General features: G+C 39.7%; 1 protein-coding gene across 2 annotated transcripts in view; it reads left to right on the top strand.

The window, feature by feature from the left end:
- Window positions 1-12792, top strand: part of megf6b (multiple EGF-like-domains 6b) — a 68690-nt gene that overhangs the window by 35630 nt on the left and 20268 nt on the right. The window contains exons 2-18 of one of the 2 annotated variants that reach the window (XM_053227270.1): window positions 1850-1972; window positions 2210-2335; window positions 2685-2807; window positions 3108-3230; window positions 3471-3593; window positions 4538-4675; window positions 4782-4904; window positions 6373-6495; window positions 6636-6791; window positions 7418-7549; window positions 7676-7804; window positions 8741-8869; window positions 9035-9169; window positions 9335-9469; window positions 9615-9740; window positions 10444-10575; window positions 12058-12186. In XM_053227270.1, the coding sequence (XP_053083245.1) occupies window positions 1850-1972; window positions 2210-2335; window positions 2685-2807; window positions 3108-3230; window positions 3471-3593; window positions 4538-4675; window positions 4782-4904; window positions 6373-6495; window positions 6636-6791; window positions 7418-7549; window positions 7676-7804; window positions 8741-8869; window positions 9035-9169; window positions 9335-9469; window positions 9615-9740; window positions 10444-10575; window positions 12058-12186 (2205 nt within the window). The remainder of the gene's footprint in view (window positions 1-1849; window positions 1973-2209; window positions 2336-2684; window positions 2808-3107; window positions 3231-3470; window positions 3594-4537; window positions 4676-4781; window positions 4905-6372; window positions 6496-6635; window positions 6792-7417; window positions 7550-7675; window positions 7805-8740; window positions 8870-9034; window positions 9170-9334; window positions 9470-9614; window positions 9741-10443; window positions 10576-12057; window positions 12187-12792) is intronic. The other variant, XM_034313993.2, reaches the window with a different exon arrangement.

The following is a 12792-nucleotide window of genomic DNA, read 5'->3' as shown; positions in this document are numbered from 1 at the left end:
AGGGAACGGTGCTTACATTGGCACAAGAGGTCGCAGGTTTTGTTTGAAGAGAAAGCAGTGAGAACACGACGTTTATACTAAAGTAACAAGGCGGGGAGAAATGTGAGCGAGTGTTGATCTTGCGTAGAGAGAAAGAATTTTAGGAATACATCCATCCCAGTGTAACAGAGCACGCTCAGGAGCTGAATGAATGATGAACATCAAACTATAGACCCCTGTTTGTTTGTGAGTTTAGATCTGGAGCTGAAAAGCTAAACATCAGCTTGGAAGTGGGATGGATTGTTGATGGAAGGATGCAGAAGAGACAGAACATCTTGATTCTGTGACGCTTTGACTGACAGGCGAGAGAGTAGCATCAATAACTCTCTCTCTGTCTCCTGTGGCATCATCGAATGTGCATGACCATCATCATGTGTGTGACCTTGAGCTGCATACTCCCCTTATTAAAAACTGACAAATATCACCTCGTGATAAAGTTAACGTTCTTATTACATTCTTGTGTTTGTTGTGTGTTTTGTTCTGTAGTGGATGAGGAATGGATGCCGATGGTGGATCTCAAATAAATACAAATGTTTTGTCTATGTAGTGGATTATATTTTGTCTGTATAGTTCTCTTTATCTGTATCAGTGAAAGAAATTCATTTCTTTTTACCTTCAAATCCGAAAAATTGATGTTTCCAGTAAATGCTTTGCTGCTTCGATGTAATTATTCTGGCTTCTGGCTATTCTTCACTGCGAGAAGAGATTGCGTTATAGCACATCGTTATACGGACAGAGTTGTAAAAATTTCCTATTTTTATCAGGCATTTTTAAAAAAATTTGCAGATTGAACATCGTATAGATTGAATCTATTGAATTGCGCAGTTCCTCCACTGGTGCCAAAAGGAATTTCTGCCGGTAAACCGCTTGTGGAATCCGGAAGACCAGGACTTAAAGATTTTTTCCTAGAATTTTCCATCAATGTTTTTAAAATTTGGTAAACGACGGGAAATTCTCAGTTAACGCAACCCCTGACTGCAGGCAGTTTTAATGTCCGTTGTTTTGCTGGGATGGAGGTCCTCTACTATGCGTGTAATGTGTTAGGAGGTGGTTGGGTTGGCAAACCATGACTTGGCCCAGAAATGGTTCAAGCGATCCGATTTTAATCTGTCCAGATCTTTTTGTTTGGAAAATGCTTGTCTGGATGTCATTTTGAACAGCATGGGAATCGCCACGTAAACCCTGTTTATAAACTACTGTTAGCATTAAGACGCCATGGGAGAGTAGTGTGGCTGATCTGACACAGACTTAAACAATGACGCAGATCTGATCTCAGTTCAGCTCGAGCAGGATGTTAGTGTGTTTGTAAATGATGTGTGGTCGGATAAGCTCTGATCTCAGCAGCAGTCTGTTTTCAAAGTCATAAAACTAAGAGCAACTTCTTTCACTTCTGTGTGGCATGAAGTCATGGGTCAGAAGAAAGCTTACAGACTGAGGTTGTAATGCTGTCTCACTATTTCTTTCTCACATAGCCCGCAAACTGAGAAACTGCGTTTCTTTATTGTTGTCCTCTCTCTGGTTGGTTATGTGGAATTTTATGATATCACTATTCCTCCTCGTTCAGATTTGAATGATTTGAATTCGACTGGAAGGTTTTAAAATTGTCAAAATCATTCAAAGATGTGGTGAGGGCTGCTCAGGTCTCACGGCAAATGTGATCATCTTTTATCTGTGTGGATGAAACTGACTGTGCAGCTGCAAAGCTGGTCAAATTGCATTTACTGAACTTGGAGAAATGAATAGAACTCGGAGCATCTGCTTTTTTCAGGTTTTTTAACTCGTGCATGTGTGACATTTTTTTTTCCTGCAGATATTGATGAGTGCCTCGTCCATAACGGAGGATGTCAGCACAAGTGTGTGAACACCCGAGGCTCCTTCCACTGCCAGTGTGACCCTGGGTTTCGCCTGCACGTAGACAGACGCACCTGCATAGGTAAGGAAGGTCTCTCTTTTCTGTCCAGTTGCATGATGTGATTGATGAACCTCTAGAGATCATGAAGTAGCTCACTTTCACACATTCTTTAAAAATTCATAAAAAAAATCCTGAATAGGGGTTTGTGTTCTTGAGGTTGCTTTCACAGGTGAAAATTTGTTCTTTAATAATCTGTTGTTGTAATATATGAGTTACTAAGTCTTGTGTGTGTGTGTGTGTGTGTGTGTGTGTGTGTAGCTGCCAACTTGTGTGGCATCAGTAATGGAGGGTGTGAACACTTCTGCATCCAGCAGTCAGCGGTTCAGTTCCAGTGCCGCTGTCGACCCAACTACAGACTGGCGGAGGATGGCAAACACTGCACCTGTGAGTGTGTGTGTGTGTATGTGTGTGTGTCCACTTCAACTGACATTACATTGAGAAATTTTCCCATGATGCCATCTCCAGCAATTATCCCTTGATTTCTGCACAATCAGGTTTTCACTTTGCAATAGTTTGTAATATTAATAGACGGTAAACATGAAACACGCTGATTTGAGAAAAAAAATCTGCACTAGAAGTGATGAGAATCCAAAATTAGCTCTGTTTTCATCCCTGGTGCTGCCTTTAACATGCTCATGAAAATAGAAGAAATGCAGAGCTGGATTATTATTAACTAGGCAATCAGTGTTCAGTGTTTTAATGATGTATTATAGAGTATGTGTTCTTGCTGCAGTGGAGAACCCGTGTTCGCTGTGGAACGGTGGCTGTTCTCAGGAGTGCCGCAGCGATGGAGGCAGCACCTACTGCGACTGTCGTCCCGGCTTCAACCTGACGGAGGATGGCAAGACCTGCGAAGGTAAATCGAGCAGCTCATCGCTTTTCACGATTATTTCTTCTTATTTTTTTAACTGGAAGGCTTTAATGTTTTCTTGGATAAATCTTGCATCCAATTTTGTTGGCCAACGGAACTGTCCTGAAGAACAGCTCTGTGTATGTGTGTGTGTGTGTGTGCGCGCGCGTGTGTGCGCGCGCGTGTGTGTGTGTGCGCGTGTGTGTGTGTGCGTGTGCGCGTGCTTCTCTCAGACATCGAACTTAGAGAAGTGAATAGAACTTGGAGAATCTGCTTTTTTTTTTTTGACTCATTTTTTCCCTGCAGATATTGATGAGTGCCTCGTCCATAACGGAGGATGTCAGCACAAGTGTGTGAACACCCGAGGCTCCTTCCACTGCCAGTGTGAACCTGGGTTTCGTCTGCATGTAGACAAACACACCTGCATAGGTAAGGAAGGTCTCTCTTTTCTGTCCAGTTGCATGATGTGATTGATGAACCTCTAGAGATCATGAAGTAACTCACTTTCACACATTCTTTAAAAATTCATAAAAAAAATCCTGAATAGTTGTTTGTGTTCTTGTGGTTGCTTTCACAGGTGAAAATTTGTTCTTTAATAATCAGTTGTTATAATATATGAGTTAATAAGTCTTTTGTGTGTGTGTGTGTGTGTGTGTGTGTGCGTCTCAGACGTTGATGAGTGCCAGACGGGTCAGGCGCATTGTGTACACGGCTGCCGTAACACCAGAGGCTCCTTCGTTTGCGTGTGTAACGCTGGATACGAGGTGGGAGCGGATGGCACGCAATGCTATCGTGAGTGTTACATCCTTGACAGCACACACACCAAAACCACTGATAAATCATGCATCAGAGATGTTTCTTTAAAATTATATACACACTAAACTAACTCTGAACTTTTTTTGTCTAACTGAGCCGTGTCTAAAATGGTGTACTTTTTTCACAATTTGTTTTTACATTATCTGTCAATAGACTCATTCCATCTATAAACCAACAGATCATGAGTTTTAAAAGTGGCATTGCATGTAAGAAGTTAATTTCCAGTTTATGCCACAGTACTGTTGAATTCTGGATTGTGATTGGTCAGAAGGTGTTGATTAATTTTCTATATCAGCAGCTCTGACTGTACTGCAGGTTTATATTAATGCAATCGTTCTAATACTTTATCGTTTCTATAGTAACAGCTCATTCACAGGACGTGTACAGCGATGTTGTACAGCGATGTTGTCCACATAAACGGATTAAAAAACGAGTGTAATCGTTGATATTGTGAAGTTTTCTGTAAGGGGATGTTTATTTAACATTTATGGAGGGAGACACCAAAGGAGCGATTTTCCCGACACCTTCAGGACAGAGGAGTTTACGCTTCTTTGAAATTTCTCGGTAACAAGACAAACTGCGTTTTTTTTTCTCTTATTAACTTCACGTGAGAAAAAAAGAGGCTGATGAAGGAATAACTGTTTATAGCTGCTATAATGTAAGTGAGTACAGGAACTAACTTGTTTCTCTGGCAATCCACAACATAAAATGTAACTATAAATGGATAAAAAGTATAAATGGAATAATGTAAGGAACTTTCGGGAATGCTGTAGCGACATGACACCCTGCTGTTGTCGATTATTTTGCTGTAACAGAATATCCCCTGGTGTTTCTTACATTCTGAAAAACATTATTAAAAGTGTATGGTAAGATTATGAAGCATTATGAATGGTGTGTGTGTGTGTGTGTGTGTGTGTTAGGGATTGAGATGGAGATTGTGAACAGCTGTGAGACTAATAATGGCGGCTGTTCTCATCACTGTGAGCACAACTCTAACGGCCCGGTGTGCAGCTGTAACCAAGGCTACCGGCTCCATGACGACCTCAAGACATGTATCGGTAAAAATAAAAGCACTGCTGACCCTTAACATGCTGAATCCTTTAGCTCTGGTTATTGTGTTATTGTGGCATTGCTCTGTAAATGTTTGACTTTATTGTTTTGTAGATGTAGATGAGTGTATGGACGGCAGCTCGTGTTGTGAGCAGGACTGTATGAATTACCCGGGAGGCTACGAGTGCTACTGTGCCGCAGGCTACAGGCTCAACTCGGACGGCTGCAGCTGCGACGGTGTGTGTTGCCTCGAAGTGAAAGTGCGCTTCTGACTGAGACAGAACAGAGCACTGCTGTTATTTTGTTTTATATTGTGTTATGTCTTGTTGCTTGCTGCTTTAATTCCCCAGTTTTCCTCGGTTTCATGATTCCTTGCAGAGAATGTGCAAAATCTGGTTTGCTATAGACAGCAAAATAACATTTAAAATGACAAAACTTTTGAAAAATAAGGTGCAGTTGTGCCACCAAACTCTAGTACTGTTAAAGCTCAAGAGTAGTTTATTTTAGCTGTGGAGAGGGAGTAAAAAAAAAAAAGAAAAGCTCCAAGACACAGCAATATTTTTAGAGCAGTAAAGCTGGCAGACAATTCAGTTTATTTGAACTCGTTAGACAATTTATTGCTGTTTTTAAGACTTAGTCTTATCCTGAGATACAAGTGATCCTGACTCCTTCTGCTCTTCGGACCTGCCTGATCTACTTCTGTTTGAAATTCCCGTCACTTGAGAAATCACTCGCTGCTGAGGATGGCCATGAGATCACCATGAGATTACTGTGGATGGCACCACATAGAAACCATACAGATGGCTGTGGATGTTCTTCCTTGGATAGCCTTAGGGCTGCAAACACTAAGAACAGTTTGCACTCAAGTCTCCATCACTCCATCACTCCATAAGACAAAATTTAAAAAAAGTTAAATTTACCCTGATCTTCAAATTCAAAAAGTTTTCACCCCCCCGCTCTTAATGCATGGTTTTTCCTTCTGGAGCATCAGTGAGCGTTTGAACCTTCTGTAATAGTTGCATATGAGTCCCTCAGTTGTCCTCAGTGTGAAAAGATGGATCTCAAAATCATACAGTCATTGTTGGAAAGGGTTCAAATACACAAAAAATGCTGGGAAACCAAAGAATTTGTGGGACCTGAAGGATTTTTCTGAAGAACAGCAGGCAGTTTAACTGTTCAGGACAAACAAGGGACTCATGAACAGCTATCAGTAAACAAAAAAACACAGCTGTGGATCATTCAGGTAACAACACAGTATTAAGAATGAAGGGGATGTAAACTTTTGAACGGGGTCATTTTTATAAAGTCAGCTATTATTTTCTCTTGTGGACGATATGTAAACATCTTTTATGTGAAATATCTTATTCAGGTCAGCACTAAATAAACAATAACATGCATTTTGTATGATCCTCTTATTTTGGTAAAATAATGAACATTTTGCAGATACTGAAAGGGGGATGTAAACTTTTGACCTCAACTGTAATCTTCTTTTCATTCAGTAGAAGTGTTCCAGCACTTAACGAGTGTCCAGATTCCTCCATAAAATGTGATTCAATTCTAAATTATTGTCGCACTTATAAGGCGTTTTTTTAATTAAGACAAAAACACAAGTCTTTGAGAACTTCATAAAATGATCTTTGTAACAGACTCATGTAATGGAGCTGTATAATGACAGCCTGTCGGATGAAACCGTGTGTGTGTGCAGATATAGACGAGTGTCTGGCTGAGAACGGTGGCTGTGAACACAAGTGTGAGAACAGCGCCGGCTCGTTCACGTGTTCCTGCAGACCAGGACATGGGCTGAGCACGGACCGCCGCTCCTGTACCAGTGAGTGATCTGTACTGGTGTTTTCTACTGGTTCTGATTATGATCTCCTTCACACAACAGGTTTTATGTCTATAATCCTGTAACGTGGTAACTTGTCTGTGTGTGTGTGTGTGTGTGCGTGTGCGTGTGTGTGTTGTCAGGGCTGGACGGAACAGTTCTGCACACTGGACAGGTGAAGGAGCCCTCCCTGGTGAATCTGCCAGGATTGAAGGATTACCAGCTGCTGGAGCACTATGACGACTACGAGGAGGATGAAGGAGAGCTGCGCGCTGAGAGCACACTGGCCGAGAAATTCGGTTAGACATGGGTCTTCTCCAGATCACCTATGAGAATATGTGGAGTTACACATGCTAGCTTTGTGTGTAAAAGTAACATGTAAAAATAAATAACTTTTTTGGTTATGTGATATATGATATACGGATGTCTGCATACTTACAAAACAGGTTCAGTCTAGAACCTCTGAAGAGTTCTCTGGCTTGTTGTTCTGGGGAAATCCTTAAAGGTATTATATTTAACTCAGCCAGGGTTCAAATACAGCTCAGGTATGAAGATAAAAACTCCTGAGGAACTTGTTTAGGTGCCATTTTTCCCCCTTATAGTATTGTCCCTGTGCTGTTTTGGCATGTTAGCTATTAATCCACAGCGGGATTAAAAAAAGAAACAGAACAAAAAACAACAACCAAACACTTTGCATTACTGTAAGGCCCACAGAATAATTTCCTGACATCCATAGAAGGTTTATACATCTTGTCTTATTACCTACAAGCAGCTTTACATGATTAATTAAACATAAACAGGCTACTTAACCCAAATACTAGCTAAAAACAGACTGAATTATTTTATCTGGAGCAGATTTGAGCAACTCAGGATGACACTCTCTCTCTCTCTCTCACTCTCTCTCTCTCTCTCTCTCTGTCCTCAGTGTGTCTGAATGACACTTTTGGCTTCGACTGCAGTTTGTCCTGTGAGGACTGTATAAATGGAGGAGTGTGTAACACACACCACACTGGCTGTGACTGTCCAGATGGTTGGACAGGAATTATCTGCAACCAGAGTGAGTTTCTCAGAAATTGATCAGCTCGAAGCCACAGCCATGTTCCTATTAACAAATGTGTGTATCTAGATATCTGACTCTCTCTCTGTGTGTGCGCGCGCGTGTGTGTGTGTGTGTGTGATACAGCCTGTCCTGAGGGCTGGTTCGGCAGAAACTGCTCATTCCCGTGTAAGTGTGAGAACGGAGGTGTGTGTGATCCGGTGACTGGAAGCTGTCGCTGTCCGCCGGGCGTCAGTGGAGAACACTGTCAGGACGGTCAGTTTAAAAAAAAAAAAAAAAAGCTTGGAAATGTTTAAAAAAGACTAAAGAAGACGACATGACACCGAAAATATGATACAATAAGCTATTTAATGTGTGCTAGTTAGTCAGAATAGAATTTATTACATTACAAATTATTATACATCACATTGTGTTAGTGAGTATAGAATAATTTTAAATGGATATGAAATAGAAGAGAGTAGAATGGAATGGAATAATAGAGAAGAATAGTATAGAATTGCATAGAATGATATAGAACTAAATAAAATAGATTAAAATATAATAATCCGATGAGTTGGATCGATTTTAACGACTTGAACTGATTCGATGCAACAATCCTTAACGATTACAATTTAAATGAATTATTATTGAAAAAGTACAAACAACTGGTGTGTAAAAAATAATTCCTATTTTTAAAGTGATGTATAAATAATTTAATCGGGTGAGTTTCTTGTAAGTCTGATACTTTTAAAATAGTCCTTCTCTACATCATCATGATTCGCAATTTAGCGGCAGGTCTACTCCAGACGCTGGACAAAATTGTTCACTTATCCTTCAGAGGCTACTAAACTGCATCGTATTGTATTGTGGCGGATTCAGTAGTATTGTCAAATATCAAATTGTTGCTTTAAGAATTGAAATCTTATCACATCGTGTGGAAGCTCGAGGTTTACTTGATTATTTAACTTAGCTATTTAAGCTTGATTATATAACATTGTGTCCACTACGTAGTAATCAATGTGCATGCTCATGTCTTTGGATTTTACAGCAGGACAACTGTAAAATTTTTAATGATTCTTCATATTCATGCTGGACAAATTTTTTTTTTTAAGTATTGTTGCAAATTTAAAAATGTAACATTAATTTGAATGTTCATTCAAATGTAGTGTAAATCTCGTTAAAATGAATATTTGTGCTTTTTTTTCCCCACAGGATGTCCTAAAGGTCTGTATGGAAAGCAGTGCAATAAGAAATGTAACTGTGCCCATAACGGACGGTGCCATCGCACGTACGGAGCGTGTCTGTGTGACCCGGGACTGTACGGCCGCTTCTGCCACCTGCGTGAGTACCTGAGCAGCGTCATCACACATCCGAACATCCGGAGTTAGTCTGGGTTCGACTCAGGATTGAGTTATTTGTAATTAATTTTGGCTTGATTTTAAAAAGTGGATAGGATTCTTCCCCCTGTCTTGGTTCACAATTTTGGGGATGTGTCTCATTCCATAGCATGTCCTAAATGGGTGTTTGGACCGGGCTGCTCCGAGGAGTGTAAGTGTGTCCAGGAAAACACTCTGGAGTGCCATCGGCGATACGGCACCTGCGCCTGCAAGCCTGGTTATCAGGGTGACAAATGTGAAAAAGGTCAGAATCATGCAGAGAGCTACAGGAGATTTTAAATGAATGATGTAGTCACTTTAATATGTGGGTTTACTGTGATATTATTGGTTTATAATCCTATAATGTAATGTGTGTGTGTGTGTGTGTGTGTGTGTGTGTGTGTGTGTGTGTGTGTGTGTGTGTGTGTAGAGTGTGACGCAGGCTTCTACGGTCAAGGCTGTGTGCAGAAGTGTTCCTGCCCGTCTGGGGCGGCGTGTGACCCTGTGACTGGAGTTTGTCAGCGTCAGTGTCCAGCTGGTAAAAAAGGAGAAAACTGCGACGAAGGTGAGTTCAGCTGAAAATTAAAATCACACACTACTGTAACGAATAATGCAAAAAAAATTGGGATTAGAATTTTAATGCCCTATTTGTATCTCATTATGTGGTTTGGGACGGAGCCAGTCTAGCACTGTATGTTGTGCTCTTATAGATTGTGCAGATGGGAACTTTGGGATTGGCTGCTCTGAGTCATGTGACTGTTCAGGAGCCCCATGTGACAAGGTGACCGGCCAGTGCCGATGTCCTGCAGGGACGATGGGCAGCCACTGTGAGGAAGGTGAGCCGGGAAGAAGATATATATAAATATATATAACATCCAACACTTTATTTTTAAAAGGCACTGAATTTATTTAATTATTTATCAAAATACAAATGCGACATTTTATCAGTGAATATATGAAACTCATAAGTACACTATCATAAAGGAATGGTTAATACCTGATATTGACTCCATTAGTAGAGTCCTGAATGCATTTCATGCTGACTTTAATCACTTTATGCATAAATAACAACTTTTTTCCCCAATTCATATTTATTCAACTTTTTTAAAACGTGTTTTTTTTAAATCATTAAATCCATTTGGAGGAAACTGATTATACACACTGGTCAAGAAAATATTTAGTTTGAAAATCTGATTGGAAAATATTTTATTACCTCATGAAATATAACATCCAATCAGGTTCCAGTATGCAAATACAGGCCATGTTTCTCAGGGTTATCAGGAAAAGTGGGTGGGACATATGTAAAGTCTAATTTGCATATTACTACTACTATCTACTTGTACTGAATGACTTAGAAATTCAGGATAGAAAACGATTCACTTTTAATTTTTATGATGTTGTTATCCAATACAATTTTGGCTGACTTGAAAAATGACTTCAAACCTGTAAACTGTTTGTGGTCTGTGTTTGATTTAGCGTAATGTGTGTTAATATACGCAGCTCATCATCTCTCTCTCTCTCTCTCTCTCTCTCTCTCAGAGTGCGCTGCAGGTCAGTGGGGTTTCAACTGCAAGGAGACATGTCCAGTGTGTGAAAACGGAGGGGTGTGTGACAAACACAACGGTTCATGCCTTTGTCCACCCGGATACATGGGCAGACTCTGTCAAAACTGTGAGCACAGAAGTGTAGTTCAAGTTTCAGCTTCATCCAAGATATAACTGGATATCATGTGACACCTTATTTTTTAATAATTTACCTGTAAATCTTAGCTAAAAACATCCTGGCATGGTGCATTTCCTCTAAATGATACTGTCTCTGAAACGACAAATATGTTTAACATTTTTAATCAGATGATAACACTGAATGTTGTCCTCCATTTTATTTGCTCCTTAGCCATAGTTAGTTTCTTGCTAATCTTAATTTAGTTAAACAACAATTGTTTTCTGTCTTAGCTGTTATTCAGGAACGATGGTCCAGACATCATCTAAAATAACTAGCTCATGTTACCAGCAATTTTTTCGCTAAAACAGCCATTAACACACAGCTTAAATGTACATTTAATGTAATGTGCTGTTTCCTGCTCGACATCTCGTCTTCTGTCCGCAAAGTGACGCTTGCTTCTTTAAAAGTGCAATAGTCAATATTTTTAATTTCTTACTAATACAAATAATGTGGAAAATGTGAATATAATAAGAATATTAATAATAATTTAAGCCACTGTCTCAGAAAAAAGTGTATCATGTAGCTGAAAGGAAAAAAAAAAACAGTTTGGATTAGCCTCTTGTCATTTTATAGCCACGCCCCCAATGCCTCTTCACATCCTCATACATCATCCTGAGGAGAAATCGCATGTTCATAGAGCTGTCACTCTGCTTTCGAGCAGATGAATGTCCAAGCGCGCTTGAAAGTGATGTCGTGGCAGTTCATGCTAATGCTAGCTCCAGTTGAACCACCATAAGTTTTGGGGGCGGAGCTTTGTGTATATAGGTGGAAATGGGGGCGGGCTCAATGACTGCAAAAATAAATCAAATCTTATTCAACTCCACCCATTTAACCACAAACCTTACCTAATGCACATTTAAAATCAAACCTTCAACCCAAAGCCAAAGATTTTTCCTTTTTTTTTATTTAAAAGTTTGTGGGTAAGGACATGCAGCAGTCGACATTTACGTCTTCTCGACATTTACGTCTTCTTCTTTATCTTCTTCACAAGCTTCTTCTCCGTACAGTTGAGTCTTTAAGAATGATGGGAAGGAACTTGTTTATTCCAACATCAGGGAAAAAAAAAAACTAAAAAAAAGTATAGAAAGCAGAGTCTAATACTAGTTTGCCAGAGATTTTTTATTTTTAGAAAGTGGATGTATCGATGTGTGTTAGGGTTTAGTTTATGATTAATAAACCCTTTAATTTATACCTGTTGCTAAGGTAACCCCAGTCTAACTGCACAATCAGGATGTTTTTTTTTAAAATCAAATCCATAACTAGCTGTGAATGAACTTTTAATATGTAGTAAAATGTTAATGTCAAGACGGTTAAATATTGATGATGATGATGATGATGATGATGGGTATTTTAAGATGGCATTATTTTTTTAAAAAGACAAAATCCATCAGGACATTACGCTAAGCATCAGTATTTACTGTGTGTGTGTAGCATGTCCAGCCGGTCGTTTCGGTCAGAGCTGCCAGCTGAAGTGTGTGTGTGAGAACAGCGGGCGATGCCACCCCGTGACCGGCCGCTGCTCCTGTACTCCAGGCTGGACCGGTCACACCTGCAGGAAAGGTACGAAAACCTGATGAGCTGCTATACGTTACTCACCGCTCAGTGCGTCAGTTCTGCTTATATGTCGTATTTATCTTCCTGTATGTACACTCCTGGGCAAAAAAAATGGGAAAGCCCAAAATGGCAAAATATTAAGAGCTTTTAAGACCTATATTAAGACCTTTTAATGGTCTTAACAACAAATCATTGGTCAGGAAATGAGAAAGAATTAAACAAATAAATGAATTTAGTATGGAATATCTTTTGTGTTTGATTTCTTTAAATGTTTAAGCCTTGTGGCTCTTGATGGGCTGAAAAAAAAAACATCCCAGAAGATATTTTTGGAAAATGTACACCCAGACATGTTAGTTTGAATTTTGCATCAAACATTTTAATCATTATCATGATTTTTCCTTTGCGTACAAGAAGACTCTGTAAGTGAATTTCCCTGTTTCTAGCTTTTACCCAAACAGCAAACGGAAACCAGCAAACGGTGGCGCAGGAGCTCTCAGGAGTGCATTTATTTCATTCCTGCTCATTTTCTGAACAATGATTTGTTATTTAAGACCATTAACAGTTTCATATTTGCCAATTTGTGTTTGGCCCATTTTTTTTTTGCCCAGGTAT

Source organism: Pangasianodon hypophthalmus, chromosome 20 (genome assembly GCF_027358585.1).
Source record: "Pangasianodon hypophthalmus isolate fPanHyp1 chromosome 20, fPanHyp1.pri, whole genome shotgun sequence".
Taxonomy (NCBI): Eukaryota; Metazoa; Chordata; class Actinopteri; order Siluriformes; family Pangasiidae; genus Pangasianodon; species Pangasianodon hypophthalmus.
Note: the sequence above shows the minus strand (reverse complement) of the source record. Positions and strands in the feature narration are given on the sequence as shown.